The following is a 17,924-nucleotide window of genomic DNA, read 5'->3' on the forward strand; positions in this document are numbered from 1 at the left end:
AATTAAACAGCTTTAAAGATATTTGCTATCTCTAGATCGCGGACTTACAGACAGATAAGACGCACATGTCAATGTACGCTTTACTATAGTCCATTGTGTTTAAGTATCGCTTGAAGTTAACGTATTGTCTTCGTAATGTACAACAAAAATAATATAGATGCTTCAACGGAACGAAATTTACAATCAATAACAGCAGCATGCGGGTCTCTTCTATTTATTCACAAGTACTTTCATTTTAGTACAATACAAAACTGTTTGCCGTACAAGTTGAATAGGGGTACCACAGTAAACAATGCCATTCGCTGATACAATGTAATAAAACGGAAAATAATTCTCAATCTTAGCTTAAGAGCAGATGTTTAAAATTTGTTCTATAATATTAATATCCATATCAAGGAAACCGTTGTCGTTCAAATAATACAATATTTTGGGCAGGTTACGAACGTTTCTAATAATCTATATCCCGTTCGATAGTCATGTTTGCTTATGATATTCTTATCTGCTTAGAAAAAGGCTTGAACTTATGTTGATAAAAAACTAAGATATACCTAAAATATTGAAATATAGTTAGTTGCCAATGGCTATAATGTATTTTTTTAAATTATTGTCTACCATATAATTATTAACAATTTAATTCAAATTAGTATTACTATAAAAAAAATATAAGTATATTTAAGAGAACGCTAAATTCATACAATGGGAAGTCATCTGTGAAAAGTTAAGCAAACACTTCATTAGGCGAGGGTTACACGAAATTGGGGCATATGACATTTATATTCATACACGGAATATCAAAATAACACAGGAGTCAAATTTCGTATTCTCCGCATACACTCCCTTTCTGTAATCAAACGTCTCAAGTCTCGAAATTTCTGGGCAAATTCTACAAGGATTGACAAATATACCCCATATAACCTTAAACAAGGAAAAAGATTGTCTTCATTAAAGTGTTCGTTCTGGTTATGAAATGTAAATGTTTTCAATTATTTAATGCTTTATTTACTTAAGTAATGAAACCAAATCAAATTACCACGTGAACAAGCTATGTCATATGGATTCAGTTGCAAATTAATTATAACTTGAACGCCTACGTGCTATAAATACACAGTATTGTTTTGAGTAAACACTTATGTTGCTGTTAGGAATTCGCTAATAAATTCTCCGGTAGTAGAATGGTACCAACGTATTATTACACCGTCGATATTTTATTCGTTTTGCGATCAATATATTACATATTTGTCTATATTTTTCATATTACACTTTCCTATACTTTGTTCGGAAACTTTATTATCTCAATAAACAAAACTACACAGGAGATTAAAATGATAACTCGGATAGAACACTTCTAGCGTAAACTAACAACAAACTTACCTCGTTAAATGAATTTCTGTTAAATTAACACTTGATAAATTCGCTTAAGCAATAAAACTTTACAGGGTAAATTTCTCAAAGCTTGTATCTTATACATAAAATATAATAATGGTATGACACAGGTCGACCAGGAGGAAGGAGATTCAGAGGGTTCAGGGCGGTATGGGACCATACCACCGTTTCCACCACCACCACCAGGAATGGATGGTAAACTTTAATCAATTATCCTATATTAAATTGTGAGAATAATAAATGTTTGTCTAAATTTTTATACAGTCATGTTGAGCATATCTAATAAAAATACGTCAAACCGCTGTGTAGAATGCGTGTTTTACATAAAAATGAAATTCTACAAAATTTTAAAGAATAAAGATCACCCATCCGAAATAACAGTGAGATAATACTCTAAGCCCGCACGTTTTACAAGCTCACGGGGACTTTATATAATATCAGAAACATTATAAGGGACGTTTTCAGAGACCGTGCATTTACACTGTTTACTCGGATTAACGACTGTTTACTCAAACCGATAAGTAATTATAGAGGGTGACTTATGATCCCAACTACACCATTAACTACAGCTTTCTGTACATCTGACGGTTAGTTAGACACTGTAATGTACTTCAACGGAAACAAGTACTTGTGATGGAAATAATTCAAATATATTTGATATAAATTATAAAAATGTTTCATTATAATCTGCATTGATTTCAGGGTATCCTTTGCGGCTTCGAGGAGAAAAGGGAGAAAGAGGACCAAGGGCAAGAGATGATTATATATTTAAATATAAAACACTACATCTTAAAATTACATTAATTTAATTATTACAAACATAGTAGTAAATTCTACATCAAACAAGTGAAGCGTACATACAATACCCAATAAACGAAATCTGGTATGAATGTAAATTAATTCGGAGCAAATAAAGAGCCTACAAAAGGAAGGAGACGTGCTCGTTCGGCAGTTAACAAACATGCGGGATTGGAACGCGAAATTCGCAGTTTTCACACAAAGGGCAGCCTCCATTGTTTTGCTACTGGATTTATTGTCTGTTGCGCCTACCGTATGGCTCTTTAGAAATTTTGACACGCTTACGATACGACATGACAAAAAAAAAAAATCTAACACTAGTATAAAGCTTGTCCAATATTTTCTCGATGCGACCGAGCTGGAGAAATAAAGTTATTATTTGTATACAATAATAATTGTATACAAATTTTACAGAAGAAGAAAATATCTGAAATTATATTGTTACATTACAGATCATAACATGTTTAATATATTATATTTATTAATGATAAAATTTGTATATAATATAGTATCTTAGTTCCAATATATGAACTGAATCCAAAAAATGATGCAACGAACACTTCATATATTTCAAAAAGCATTTGTGTCGTGTGTTTGTGAGTAACACGCTCGTATCGTGACGTAGAGCCATTATAGAGCACTTAACACTGTTTTGATCATGTACGTACGATGATACTCGCATTCTAGCATACTTGATTTGATGAAACCTTATTGAATGAAATGAAACATTGCTTAAAAAAATATAGACAATCTGAAGCAGGACGGTCTTTTAAACTATGTAATATTTATTTTCTATAAAAACAGAAAGACTAGCATCCGTTTTGAATATTAGTAATAATTTATTCGCAGGGTCCGCCTGGGGAATCTATACGTGGCCCTCCTGGGCCACCAGGCCCTCCCGGTCCTCCTGGCGTAAACACCGTCTCGGAAACTTCAGGGTCCGGAGATGACGTAAGTAACATAAATATATATATACGTCCAAGAAAACTTATCATAGAACAGAGATATATTTATGCTTAGGTCTGGTAAACGTTTTTACTTTAATGTTAATATTAGTACATATGTGTATATAACATCTCCCATATTCACAATGTGCGAGCTACAAATTCTTTGATATATATATATTTGATATATATAGCCTTTTATATGAATTCGGGTTCCTTAAAACATTTTTTTTCGTTTAGTAATAGTCAATGTATTTATTGTACATTTTTGATTACTTATATTTTTAATATAAAACGCTTAAAAATTAGTACTCACCATAAATAGAAAAGATGTACTTACATTATAAAAGAATTATATAAAGCAATGTTAAAGAGCGTTCGAAAAAGATACTAGGAAAAGTAAGTTCTTCGTATATACAACAATCAGTTATTGACTCATTCTAATGATGCCATTTCAAACAACTTACAAGACCCATTGAAATAACTAAACACGCATTTCTCAGAACACAATAACGGATCACCCCTTTTTAGGAGTCCGTAACCAAAGGGTGAGAACGAAAAATTATTATAACGTCTGTCACAATTCACAATGGTCTTTCGGAATAAGAGTTCTTGCTTGAAGCAAGCGGGTTACTCTTAAAATTATGTCGTATTTCTACTTTTTAATTGCAAAAGTAGTAATTACGAAGTCTTTGCTCTTATTGAAATATTAAATTATTTTTTCTATAGAAAACATACACACAAGAATATATAAAAATTTTAATTAGCCAAAAAAGAATTTTACCTATATCTAAGTTTAAGAACAATCGATAAAAGCTGATTTAGAATGATTTAAAGCAGATACAACAGGAAAAATATCATGAGAACGTAAAAATATATCTTATGTTGAATTGTTTAATTTTTTTATATTAAAACAACAACAACAAGCGAGCTGTAATAAAAGGAATATGATAATTTTTAACTATCCACAATAATTTTTAAATATCCACATTTTTGCTAATATCTTGCATTTATAATTCCTCCAAATGAACCAAGAAAACTGCAGTTCACAGAATTAATGTGATCATAACTAAGTTTACTATGCATTGGGCACAGTGCCAATTTTCGAAAGCAATCGATTCATTTTCTCTTCGATGGTCTCTGTCATAATAATAGCCAGAAAATTGGCGAAAGCCAGTTTAGGGAGTCATAAAACAAGCATTTTAATATTTTTAAATTACTTTTTAAACATTAAATAAATCAGTTACATTGACAGTTCAAGAACATGTAGATCAAACACAGGATCAACCCAAGTTTAGTAACAAAAAAACTATAACAATACAAATACCAATACAACAAAAGGTATAAAGTGTATAACTTTAGGATGTGTCTGTAGTATGTAGGTACTTAATAAGGAATAGCACTACTCTGTGCGGAATCTTGAATTAAGGCTCGAATAATGTTGGTAGTATAGGGTTTATATACATTTATTTGTTTATTATACAGAAGGCATTATAATGAGTAAAACAAACGTAATTTTATTTCCTATCATATCATTAAGAAGCAATAAATAATGTCGATAATATTCATTCACAGAAAATTTCCATAGTCCTTCCATAGAATTGTAATTCTAGTTACAGTATGTGGATAAAATAAAACAACTTGCTCGAAGGTACTGATTATACAACCATAGACAACAAATCTTTTCTTAATAAACACTAATTCATTAAAAGGTTCTAAAAATTAAATAAACCAATATTTTCTTTTTTTATCAATTGTTTCAGCATCTCTCAAAATCAAATTTTCTTTTTTTAAATCCCGTCCCTGAGGGCATTTATTGGGTAACATAAATCAACCCTTATTGGAATTCACATTGCCTACATTCTGATGCCTCCTTTTTATTGTCTTCCAATTTGTAATGAAAGCCCATCCATCTTCGATTTCAAATTCGACGTGTAATGGGAAAGAACTTTTTGTCCGAAAGCCTTGAAAAAGTGGTTCACATGATTATTTTTTGTAAAAGGTCAAATGTCCTAAAATAAATAAAATTAATGAGAAAATGTTTGTTTAAGTATTAAATAATAAAGATAAAGTTATTTTAATAATTAACTTGCCTTTTTGGTTTTGCAATCTGGATGACACACAGAAAACAGTAATAAAGGTAATTTCAATTATCAAATGCCAATTTCACTTCGTGCAATTTATTTCATGTCAATGCTCTTGTTTTAGCAAATTTTTGGAGAAAATTACGCATCGCTCGGTCATTGTGGATGCAATTCAAGTGTTTTATTATCACTTTTGGAAATTGCTCCCGAACTTCAAGGCCCTCCAGGTCCTCCTGGTATAACGGGGGCTGACGGATTAACAGGTGCTCCTGGAATACCTGTGAGTATTTAATAAAAAAAAACAATCAAATAGGTAAATCAAAATGCAAAAATGTTTAACCAAAATGTTACAGGGACAACCTGGCATGCCTGGAGAGAGAGGTTCAATCGGCCAACGAGGCGAAAAGGGTGATAGAGGTGACAGTGGACCACGAGGATCAGAGGGTCAACCAGGTCCTAAAGGAGAGCCAGGTGTAGATGGAAGACCTGGAAGTCCGGGACCACCAGGTCCACCAGGAACACCTGGCTCTTCTGATTATAACAACTTTGATGTTAGTATTTTAATTATTGTTATAAATATATTAACAGACATCCATTTTAATAGTGGCCCATAATGACATGATTAATAAATTTTCATAGTGCTAGTGAAAAACAGGCTTATATGAATAAATGTTCATTATTTACATATTCTAGAAACGTACCTTATTTTTCTTTTATCGTTCCATGCTGCCAATACTTTATAGTCAAACTGGAAACCTAGACAAATATATAAGGTAAGATAATATTATAACAATAGCAGACTGTTTATGAGTTTAAAATTATAATTAATACTTTACTAATAAAATGCATGACAAGTTAAATACTATCACTTATATTTGACCTCTTAAAATGTATGTGTTAAAATTAATATTCAAAATTTAGATTTAATACACGAAATATCAATTTATCCTAATATTATACCTCTTTAATACTAACTGAAACGAATGTCTCTTTAGAAACGATTGTTCGGTAAACAAACCGCTTCAACAAACTTTAGTAAACGACTTTTCGCTGCTGATAGATACACATCGAGAACGGAAAGATAAGAAAATTTATTTGAGCATTCCTTGCCAAAAGTTTTCTCATAGCACAAAATAATACCCATTTTGTTAAGTAAATCATTTAAAATTTTGATTGTAGAGAGTTTCGTTTAAGCTTAACTAAAAATAATACTGATGAGTTTGTTTGAACTGAGTTTTAACAAAATATACATTTCCAAGTTTATTCATTTCATTTAAGTATACCGAAAGATTGATAATAATCATGTCATTAATATGTAGTTAACTATCATTAACAAATTTTTATAATTCATATAGGTACATCATACGAAATTTTAAGTCAATCAATATCACAATTATAGATCCGTAATTAAATCATATGTGTGTAGGTTTGAAAGAGATGATCTTTATACATCCACTTTTTTCCACAGACAAATTTTTAATCAATAAATATTATTTTTTAAAAGTATATTTAAACAAACTACATCTAAATTTATACTACTTATCTATTAATTACCAGGAATCATTACTGGGTTCATACGGTGGAGCAATTGGAAGACCAGGTGCCCCAGGGCCTAAGGGAGATGCAGGTCAACCTGGACCTATAGGACTACAAGGAGAACGGGGATTCCCTGGACCCAAAGGTGAAAGAGGGCAAATTGGACAAACAGGAGCCAAAGGTGACCGTGTGAGTAAAAAATAAATTGGTTTTAGCTTTTCATAATAATGGAAATGCCATTTGACTCGCATTATTTTCATTCAATAATTCATCAACCAAAATCAAATTATATTGACTGCTAGGAAAACCACTGTACGTCTCTCACAAAGAGATCGTTGACCGGTTTGGGATATACATCACATTTGAATTCTGGCTTCTTCGACCTTGTAATCGTTTTACTGCATAAGCCAAATTCCTACAATTTATTTGATAGGACTTGACAATCACTACTAATAATTTCACTGCCTATGATAATATATTAATAAAATAGGTTCTCCAGTTTTTGCATGTAAAAATAAAAATCTCTCCATTGTTTACGAAGTGACGGTAAACTTTAAAAGCGTTACTAAACCAGCAGAAGAAACTGGATATGTATTTGTAGTTAAGTGTATATCTACAATTCAGAGATACGTATAATATAAGAGATATATACTGAGAATATGTTTACAATAATGATCGATTTCTATGAGTCGTAATTCTAAACACGACCTATAATTAATGAAAATCTTTGGAGAAAAATATTTTTCCTATCAAGTAAATCATTTATGAGTTTCGGAATTTGAGGGCATTTGAGCACCTCGATTTACCGGTAGTAAACTTCAACTATGTAAATGAAAATAAATTACCAATTCTTTGTACTTCACAGGGACATCCTGGCCACAAGGGAGATAGAGGAGTAAAGGGAGATCGAGGTAATCCAGGACTAGATGGGCGTTCTGGTCTACCGGGAGCCAATGGACGTTTTGGAGAAAAAGGAGAAAAGGGTAACCATTTGTGAAATTAGTCACTGAATATTTTAATTCGATTTATATTTACACAATTTCATTTTTTGTTTCAAATTAGGAGAACGAGGCATACCTGGTCCACCGGGACCGCCATCCCTACCCATAGGGGTTGTTGCTTCGGAAGAACCGGAATTTCTGGCGACAGGTTTAGAAAATATACTATATACTTTATACTTTATAGGATAGATAAGAATGTAAATTATATAAATACATACTAAAAGCAAAGAATAATTTATTTTAACTACGAATTGGACTCAGTATAGCATTAACCATTCTAAATTGCAACACTGGATCTTGCGATATGCATCATCACAGTGTCGTTTTCTAAGTAAGAATGGAAATATGTGGTGCATTTTATTTTAAATTTTCTTGAGTGAATAACGTGCTAACGATTCTTTTTCAAAAAGAAGAAAACGAAATATAGGTTATATAGTTTAGTAACATTCATTTAACTTTTTAACGTCTTATTTACCATATATCCGAGAATAGACTATCATGACAATGCCAAAAACTCAATTAGTTTCTAAAATGATGAGACTTCACATAAACCACTATACGGAAATTTCCAATTTTTAATCCAGTTGTTGCGTTGAGACTCCAGTCTATTTTTTATTTATTTTCATTAAGGATAGACCCTTGTGATTTTTATTGTGATTTTTCGTTATAGACATGAACACAATTTATACACAATTAAAAACTGTCTTCGCGTTAGTAATAGTAATTTATCAATCATAACATAGCCTAAACTATTCAAACTATTAGTTTATGTTTTTGTGGGGTTTCATATAAAATGTATATGTGTATTTATTTGATTATTTTACTATTTTTATGAAAATTTATAAAAAATCTTCTGAGATGATTTTACATGTAACTGACAATTTACAAAGTGAAGAATCTGTATAACTTTTTTGTAATTGCATTTACAAATAAATTTAATATTTAAATTATTATGCTACTTTTAATGTTACTGTAAAAAATTATTTGTTGAATTCGAAACTTTAATATACTAAAACTCAAGTTTATTTTATTTGCTATATTATTTTATTTTAGATCTGTTTGTCAATTATCATATTCTTTCCTTCATATTTATAAAATTTTAATAAGCATGTTTTGTTCCAGGTTTACGACACTTAGGACCAGCTGAAAAAGGAGAAAAGGTGGATTATAACAATGTTCCCATAAAAAACACTAAAAAAGTAAAAATTCTAAAGAACTAAACTAGAAGTGACGGATTTATTGAAAATCATTTCATTTTAGGGAGAGAAGGGGAGTCGAGGAAATGACGGAACATCAGGTTTTCCTGGAAAAGATGGTAAGCCAGGCGAAAGGGGTGATATAGGTCCCTCTGGTTTACCAGGTATTGCAGGTCCTCCAGGGAGCCCAGGTTTAAAGGGTGACAGAGGAGAAAGAGGTCCTCCAGGCCCTGTCAGTTTAACATCTGCCGGCTCTGATATTCTAACAATCAAAGTAATTTTGTTTTCATTGCTGGACCTTGTAAAATAATATACGAAACCTTATAAACATTTTGTTATTCCTGAAACGAAGGGTGAAAAAGGTGAACCAGGCTTAAGGGGCCGAAGAGGACGACCTGGTCCACCTGGGCCGCGAGGAGCCCAAGGACTTCAAGGCTTAGTTGGTCCAACCGGAAAACCGGGCGAAAAAGGTGACATTGGTTTACCTGGTTGGATGGTAAGTAAGACATGTCTTTAAAAATAAACTTAAGCATTGGGTTTAATTTATATATTGTTTATTTATTTCACGCTTAACAGAACATGAAGGTAACATTTATATTAAGAGGTACCTATTAGTGAAACAAAACAAAATCAAACACATTTTTAGTCACAACTTCATTTTAGGGACGACCAGGAACATTAGGACCACCGGGAATTCCAGGCCCAGTAGGACCAAAGGGAGAAAAAGGGGACCCTGGAGTGAATATATTAGATGTCTCAATGGTATACCATAAGTCTTTCATTAATTAAAATAGATCTCCATGTTGGGGACAGCGTTAGAAATAACATTAATAACAAAAACAAAATAAAGTTTAAGGGAGAAAAAGGAGACCGAGGATTAGAGGGGATATCTGGTCCGAAAGGAGAGCAGGGTCCTATTGGACCTCCAGGTCCACCTGGTCCCGGTTCTAGATCAGAAGCAGTACAATATATTCCTGGACCACCAGGACCTCCAGGACCACCAGGGCAACCTGGAACTCCTGGAATATCTATTGTCGGACCCAAGGGTGAACCTGGAGTTAGCTACCTAGAAGAATATCCTGTGCATGGAAGCACGAAATACTTTGGTAGACCAGGTACTTTCCAACAATTTAGAAATATATTATATTATGGTAATTATCTAATACATCCAAATTTATTGCACGCTACTGGACTATAGTACCTAAAAGTCCAATTGATGAACTAAAGGCTTTAAAAGAGTTGAAAGGTTTAAAAGATAGGAATAAAGATCGTATACGTAAGTATATTAGTTTTAAAACCTTAATTGGCTAGCTCTCAATGTTTTGTATTTATGTTACAAATATAATCAATTTTAATTTCTTCAGCCTCTCCAGAATATAGACCTCATCAAGACGAAACGAACGCAAACAAGAATGTACCCGGCGCTCTGGTATTCCACACTACGGAAGAGATGCTACGGGTAATAAGAAAAAAACGACCGCAATCTCTTAAGCAATAAAATATATGTATATTCGCATATAGATGTACGGCGCACATTCTATAAAGAGTTAATACATTAAAATTTAACATAATAGCTTTAAAAATGGGATGAAATCAATATATTTCTACTAAACTTTCTCAATCTCACTTAGTAATTCGTGCAACTATGTATTTAACTCTAAGGTAATGTTGAGCTTATACTTAAATTAAAACTTAAACTAGACGGTATAGAATGAAAAATTTATTGACCAAGCAGGATTTGAATCTACAACCTCCGAAATATTGCGTTTTAGTTGCTTTACCAAAAAAAAGTGGATACACCAAAAAAATTGAAGGAATATAAAACGTTGTTTCTTGTAGTAATTTTTGTGTTTATATGTCGTTAAGCAATTAGTTAAAAAAAATATTTATCTCTCTAGAATAGGCAAAAAAATTTATAATGTTACTAATCATTTTAACAACCCACATTTATGATCTTGTGAGCTGTATTTATTATGTTTTTTCTTCATTATCAATATTTTAAATTACCTTCTTACACAGCTTGCGTCAACAAGTCATCTTGGAGCACTTGCGTATGTGATTGAAGAACAATCCCTTTTTGTAAAGGTTAACTCAGGCTGGCAGTACGTTTTGGTAAGAAAATAAAAAATAAAATAATATTAAGCATAATATTCAATTCATTTTCAATATTAAAACCATAAAGCTTAAAATTTAGCTCATCATTGATATTTTAAGAACATATCGTTTGAAATAAATAAAAAATCTTTATCTTAACTAGAAATTTTTATCTTAATAATCTAGTAAAGACGAAAATTTCATTTAAATTTTGAAAACATTGTCTAGGAAACTAATTATGAAAACAATATAACCAACGCTTTTCAATTGCAAAAAGAAATCTTGTGCTTTTTTCAAAAATATTTTAATTCGTCTCCAGTTAGGTTCCCTAGTGACGCAATCAGCTCTCCATACAACAACAACGTCTGCTCCGGCACCACCACCACTACTGCCGGCTGCAAGCCTTGTGCATGCACCTTTATCAAACATGGTGGATACGCCTCTAGCTCCCATGGGACCTAGTGTAAGTAGAAGTAATAAACGTCGTACATAGGACATAAATGTATTTAATTGTAAATAATGAAGAAAAGCGTATTTAGATGTTACTGTTTCAAATGGAACTCTAAAAAATAATCCTGCTTAATATGTGTTCTTAAATAGCGTATAATTATTTTAAAACGTTTATTACGCTCTTACAAACTTTTAGCTTTATTTATTAGAAAAAATATAATGAGTTGGTATTAATAGTTTACAAATTAAAAAAACTCTAAATGATTTACTATTAAATCGACGACAAAATAAGCAAAAATACAATGTATAATATAGGGTTTTCCATTAAGGGCGCTTGATCTTTGAAATGCAAAAAAAAATACATGTAGGAAAGATATTTGCGAAATTTTTTTTTTTATTTAGAAGGTCTATTGATCCCATTATGTATGGAATATGACATCATTCAAATGACTGCCACGGCTTCGGTTGGTGGCGCGCACACGAAAGGTCCAATTTTCGATGACTCTGGCGCACAAATCGGGCTGTATTTGATCGATGGCGTGGCGTATGTTGACTTTGAGGGCATCGGTGGTTTGCGGCTTGTTGGCATAGACCTGCGACTTAAGAAAACCCCACAAGAAAAAGTCCAGCGGGGTCAAATCGCACGATCTCGGTGGCCAGTTCACGTCGCCTCCGCGCGAGATGACCATGTCCAGAAATTGCTCGTGCAGAACTTCCATCGTAGCGTGTGCTGTGTGGCACGTAGCGCCGTCCTGTTGAAACCACATGTTGTCCAGATCCATATTCTCGATTTCAGGCCAAAAGAAGTTGGTTATCATCGACCGGTATCGCTCACCATTGACGGTGACGGCCACACCATTATCGTTTTCGAAAAAATACGGACCAATCACGCCTCCGGCCCAAAATCCGCACCAAACAGTCACTTTCTGCGGGTGCATTGCCACTTGGTGAACCTCGTGTGGATTGGTCTCGTCCCAAATACGGCAATTTTGCTTGTTGACATAGCCATTCATCCAAAAATGCGCCTCGTCGCTGAAGATGATTTTTTTGCCAAAATCGGCGTCAACTTCCAACTGCTCTAATGCCCAGTCAGCGAACACACGGCGCTGTCTATGGTCATTAACCTTGAGCTCTTGGGTCAGCTGGATCTTGTACGGGTGCAGGCTCAAGTCACAACGCAAAATTCGCCAAGTTGTCGTCTGCGAAAGGCCGAGTTCCTGTGCGCGACGCGGAATTGACTGCCGCGGGTTTTCGAGGACACTGTCGCGCACAGCGGCGATATTCTCGGCAGATCTCGCGTTACGTTGACGCACGGGAACCGGCTGATTGTTAACTGACCCGGTTGACTCGAATTTGTCCACCAATCGACGGATAGTCGACTCGGCAGGACGATCATCGCGACCGTAAAACGGGCGAAGTGCGCGGAACGTTGCTCGAACTGAAGACCCATTTTCATAAAACAATTTTATGATTTGCACGTGCTGCTCGACACTGTAACCTGCCATGGTGGTTTGGGAGGACGGAATGAATATAACACACTGCATTTGATAGCTGTCACTCAAACAACATGGCCGCAATCAGCTGTCAAAGTTCAAGCGTCCCTATTGGAAAACCCCATATATAAGCCAATAATGTCAAGTCCAAATTATTAAAAAACATTTCATACTAAATGCTGGTTATATGATCATTTATTCACAATATTCTTTACTCCAATGACTATATTTGTTTGCTCCATAAAAAAAGTGTTTGCCTTTAAAAAAAGTGAAATGATTTTAATATTACAGAAAAGGCTATTACAGTAATTCATTATATCAATATTACCAACAATAACGGCTAATTTAAAGTTTCAATTGATTTGATGTTACCAGTGAGAACTTTCATAAATTCCAATTATTAAAATAATTTCATGGCATTATTAAAAATGTTACATGTTATAAATTCCATAACTAGTTAATTGATTTATCAAATACACCACTGATACTGCTCTACTATACGAACACTCCAACCAGTTATTGGTAAAGGCTTGTTATTTTTTTCAGTTATAATATAATTAAATATTTAATGTTTATAAATCTAGCTCCGTCTAGCCGCTCTGAATGAGCCGCTGTCCGGCGACATGCATGGCATACGCCGTGCTGACTATGCCTGCTACCGACAAGCTCGTCGAGCTGGCCTGAAAGGAACATTCAGGGCCTTTCTTACAAGCAGGTAGTTTTAATATTATATTAAAAATCTTGTTACTGACATCCATATATTATGGACACATCAAATTTTATCAAATGATATTATTCTTTCGTCGTCTATTTATTTCAGAATACAAAACTTAGATTCCACAGTGCGATATGCTGATAGACATTTGCCAGTTATCAACACTCAGGGTGACGTCCTATTCCAATCATTCTCAGATATTTTTGATGGAAATGGTGGTGTGATAGCTGGATCCCCAAGGATATACAGCTTTAGCGGAAAGAATATAATGCTTGATTCAAACTGGTGAGATCTATCCACTATGTACAAAATGTTTCGGATCCTTTTCACTTTTATATATATTTAATTTAAGATTAACTATTGATTGTCTATCTCTGTATAACTTTTTTTCTTTTTTATTAAAACAGAATTTTAATGAGAATTAATGTAGGTTCTTATAATTTAAAATCTAAATATACTTTGAGAACTTTTATACTATGTTTAGAAATTAATTATGTTACACTTTACGTTAATTTATAAAAAAATCAGGCCTCAAAAGCTCATCTGGCACGGATCTCATGCGAGCGGAGAACGAGCTCTGGAGACTTTCTGTGAGGAGTGGCAGAGCGCTGATCCCTCATCCCGTGGCATGGCCGCCTCGTTACATTCACACCGACTTTTGTCTCAGGAGAGGTAATTATAGGATTATCTATACCATTAATTACTTGCTTAAATTGTATTACGTATTTTTTTTAATTTCATGTTTCATTTATTTGTTCACTTAATTAAATGCCAGAGGCTTTCTAATTTCACAAACGGTTTTGCAGGCATACTGAAATTGTGATATTTTTGATATAAATATAGTTATACGAAGGTCTGTTCAAAATGTATTAAGAACATTGAATCGAAAATTCTTGCAGTATACACTTTTTTAAATAGATAAATAAACCTCTATTAGTTACTTCTTTGATTGTCCAATTCTTTAGATATTCATATATATACTGTGAGAAGTATCAATCCGAAACATGGATTGACTTATGTTATCTGGAAAGTGCCGTGAAAGTGAAAAATATATTTAATAAGCATAAAAAGCGCTACTGTTACCCTGGACTTTTGAAATACGAGTAGTTTACAATTTTTTATCGGTACTAAAATATCATACTTAGTATTAATTTATACTAAACTAGTTGTTTGATCTGAAGCAAAAGTAATTTATCGAATTGAAAAGTTTATGCAAATTGCAAATATAATCTTTGTATGGATAATCATGATTGAAATATTTTTAAATGTGTGAACAAAGTGGAAAACTTTTACGAGTATGATATAACATTTACAATAATATTTGTTAGAAAATATAGTTATCTCCTTTAATAATTAATAGAATATATAAGTAATTTTTAATATAACGTTACGGCAGGGGCGTGCACAGAGATTTGGGTTAGGGTAAGTAGAATATGTTTGAGGGAAAAAAAAACTTAATATTAAATAGCCCCTTTTTATTTGACACTCAACTCAGTTTCTATGACGTTTTAAAGGAGTATGGTTAAGGAAGCAGTGCCTCTCGAACCCTAACATATGCATAATTTTTGCACACACACGTGCAACATGTTTCCTTTATACAACACAAGTTTTGTAGATCGTCCTTGAGATTATTTTTATGGAATATATGCACCGAGTAGTTGTGCATAAGCACAAGCGGGCATAAGGCCGCTTTGGCTGTCAAGCGACACTACTCGCTAGTAGCGGCCGAAAAGCGGCGATCGAAAATTTTAATTTATACCATGATAGATGGCACTTTTAACAATTTTACCAAATCGTGAATCGACTGACATAATATTAAATGTCTTAACAATTTACAATGAAACATTTATATTGCTTATTGCATGATTACAAGTATTAAAGTAAGTATGGGTAGGGTAAGCAGTGCTTATTTGCATCTATGGTGTGCACGCCACTGCGTTACGGTATATAATAAATATAACGTTACGGTATATTATGAATATAGCGTTACGGTACGACATCCGGTTCGTAATAGCGTGTTAATTATACATATACATATGTACATGTATTTGCCTGTTTTTTTCTCACAACATAATTGTCATATCTAAAGAATCGTGATGCAATTTTTTGTTCAATTTTTAAACGTGTATTTAAACATCTGTTTTTGTCTACTATTTATACTAATGATATCAAAACCTATTTCCTCACTACATGATATTTATTCTGCAGATATTCCTGTAATAACCACTTTGCAGTATTATGTATTGAAGCTACTTCGCACTTGAGTGTTCGAAGAAAACGAGAGATAGCAAGGTAAATCACTTTTTAAGATATGTGCCTACGACGTTTTTGACAGACAACGCTTATTTACGTAAACAAGGTTATAAAAATATAATAATTTTTAATTTTCTGTAATTTTTTTTATATACTTATATCAATTGTTATACTTTGCATTGAATTTAAAATAGCCTTGCCTCAATGCTTGAAGTTATTACATGGTATTGCTTACAATAATTTTTGAAATTAAATTTCTCCATGATTTTATGTGATATAAAACACATAGACACATTAATATACTAATAAATGTTCTTTATATAAAAAAAAATACCATAGTATATAATTTATATAAACATCACAATCAGAAACAAAAAAATATCTATAGTAAAGGTGTGAGATTTTTTTATTTGTGTACCAAAATACAGTACTTTATATAAATCTGATCTCATGTCAGGTACAACATGTCTTCGGTGAATGACGAGTATCATCCGTACAACGCTGAAGAATATCAAGACTTGTTAAATGAGATATTCGGACAACCATAAAAGCTATGGTCCTTGAAGGTTCTTTAAATCAATTTGTCCGTGCCCGTAATCGCTTCAATAACGTTTGCGTTTTTACCCTAGGTAATTTTATAATCATAATTCTTATACTAATACCAATTCTGTCTTACTGATATCGAAATAATATATCAATTTTAATATCAGTAACACGTTTATAAACCTGAAATATATGGCCATACTCAATTTACATGAGATTTAAATTATGAATATATGTATGGTGTTCAAACGAGATTTTTAAATTAGCTTATATCTTTGTATAATATCTTGAGCAATATTGGAATTTATGGCTTAGTATTTAAACGTTTAAATCGTTTAATAATATAATTAAAAGCTAATGTAGGTACGTCCTTCCGTTCACGCATGTAGATATAACGATTACTTATTTTTAAGGTTTTCTAAATTGCATTTATTTATCTAGTATTATATTATATCAGACGAATCATTGGAGCGGTGATTTAAATAAATTTTCCGATTGATGTTTTTTTATAAGCAAATAATTATCGGGTATGTTTTTTGTGATAATTTAGTTTATCTTAATTTGAACTCTACGAATGTACATATTATTTTATTGCTTAATATAATTAATAATAGCTTATATTTAAAAAAAAAAAAAACAAATAAAATCCAATCACATCATTATTACTTCTTCATAACTTAGTTGTTTAGTTATTTTTTCTATACGATGTCAATATATCATTATTGTAATACTAAGCTACTTATACAGCATCATATTCAAATTGTAATTTAATAATCTTAATCATTAAATTCAAGTCTGATTATTTTCATTATTTTTAATATGTAATGAGAATGCTTAGATCGGTAAGTATCTAACAAAATTTTTTTGCTACTTATTTTATATTGTAGATCCTAGTCGACTGGTGTTGTGCTATTTTTAAACAAGTCGAATAAATAGGAAAAAGCAAAGGAATTAGTTAAAAGTGTTAGTTAAAATAAATATAGTTAATTTTTATATTTTCAATAGAATTAACATGAATCGAGAATAAAGGTAATTATACTTGGGCAATAGACACAATGTTCATATACATATACATGTATGTATATATCTAAAAAAATTTATTATGTACATAGATTCTGTTCGAAATGAGAATTGTTATCTTTAAACTGAATATGAATGAAACCAAAGATATGTGTTCTTTGTGACTTGTATAAAAATAGTATTTCATAAACATATGTTTAAGACATGACACACCAATAAGCATTTATTTAGGTACTTAGTTCATAATGTTTTTTCAATGAATCGTAAAATATGACTGTGTCTATACAATTAGATCGAATAAATGTTTTCACAGCCAAAAATGTTTTCTTTTGACATATCTATTTGCCATAAGTATATTAATGTATTGCTTTTTTTTGTATTTATCTCTTATTTTTTTAATATTGATTAAATTAT

At 32.2% G+C, this 17,924-nt stretch overlaps 1 protein-coding gene across 4 annotated transcripts in view; it reads left to right on the plus strand.

Moving 5' to 3' along the window:
- LOC116772264 (collagen alpha-1(XVIII) chain) overlaps positions 1 to 17,830 on the plus strand; it is an 83,575-nt gene extending 65,745 nt beyond the window's left edge. The window contains exons 6-29 of one of the 4 annotated variants that reach the window (XM_061522225.1): positions 1,494 to 1,578; positions 2,086 to 2,132; positions 3,031 to 3,132; positions 5,251 to 5,265; positions 5,334 to 5,489; positions 5,563 to 5,760; positions 5,953 to 5,982; positions 6,767 to 6,934; positions 7,611 to 7,728; positions 7,808 to 7,894; positions 8,869 to 8,906; positions 9,007 to 9,216; positions 9,295 to 9,438; positions 9,606 to 9,704; positions 9,793 to 10,057; positions 10,141 to 10,218; positions 10,307 to 10,401; positions 10,962 to 11,054; positions 11,356 to 11,499; positions 13,564 to 13,694; positions 13,800 to 13,979; positions 14,223 to 14,366; positions 15,903 to 15,986; positions 16,405 to 17,830. In XM_061522225.1, coding sequence (XP_061378209.1) covers positions 1,494 to 1,578; positions 2,086 to 2,132; positions 3,031 to 3,132; positions 5,251 to 5,265; positions 5,334 to 5,489; positions 5,563 to 5,760; positions 5,953 to 5,982; positions 6,767 to 6,934; positions 7,611 to 7,728; positions 7,808 to 7,894; positions 8,869 to 8,906; positions 9,007 to 9,216; positions 9,295 to 9,438; positions 9,606 to 9,704; positions 9,793 to 10,057; positions 10,141 to 10,218; positions 10,307 to 10,401; positions 10,962 to 11,054; positions 11,356 to 11,499; positions 13,564 to 13,694; positions 13,800 to 13,979; positions 14,223 to 14,366; positions 15,903 to 15,986; positions 16,405 to 16,495 — 2,802 coding nt within the window. In that variant the 3' untranslated portion in view covers positions 16,496 to 17,830. The remainder of the gene's footprint in view (positions 1 to 1,493; positions 1,579 to 2,085; positions 2,133 to 3,030; positions 3,133 to 5,250; positions 5,266 to 5,333; positions 5,490 to 5,562; positions 5,761 to 5,952; positions 5,983 to 6,766; positions 6,935 to 7,610; positions 7,729 to 7,807; positions 7,895 to 8,868; positions 8,907 to 9,006; positions 9,217 to 9,294; positions 9,439 to 9,605; positions 9,705 to 9,792; positions 10,058 to 10,140; positions 10,219 to 10,306; positions 10,402 to 10,961; positions 11,055 to 11,355; positions 11,500 to 13,563; positions 13,695 to 13,799; positions 13,980 to 14,222; positions 14,367 to 15,902; positions 15,987 to 16,404) is intronic. The other 3 variants (XM_061522228.1, XM_061522227.1, XM_061522226.1) reach the window with 3 other exon arrangements.
- Positions 17,831 to 17,924: the final 94 nt, after the last annotated feature.

Source organism: Danaus plexippus, chromosome 12 (assembly GCF_018135715.1).
Source record: "Danaus plexippus chromosome 12, MEX_DaPlex, whole genome shotgun sequence".
In the NCBI taxonomy this organism is placed as follows: Eukaryota; Metazoa; Arthropoda; class Insecta; order Lepidoptera; family Nymphalidae; genus Danaus; species Danaus plexippus.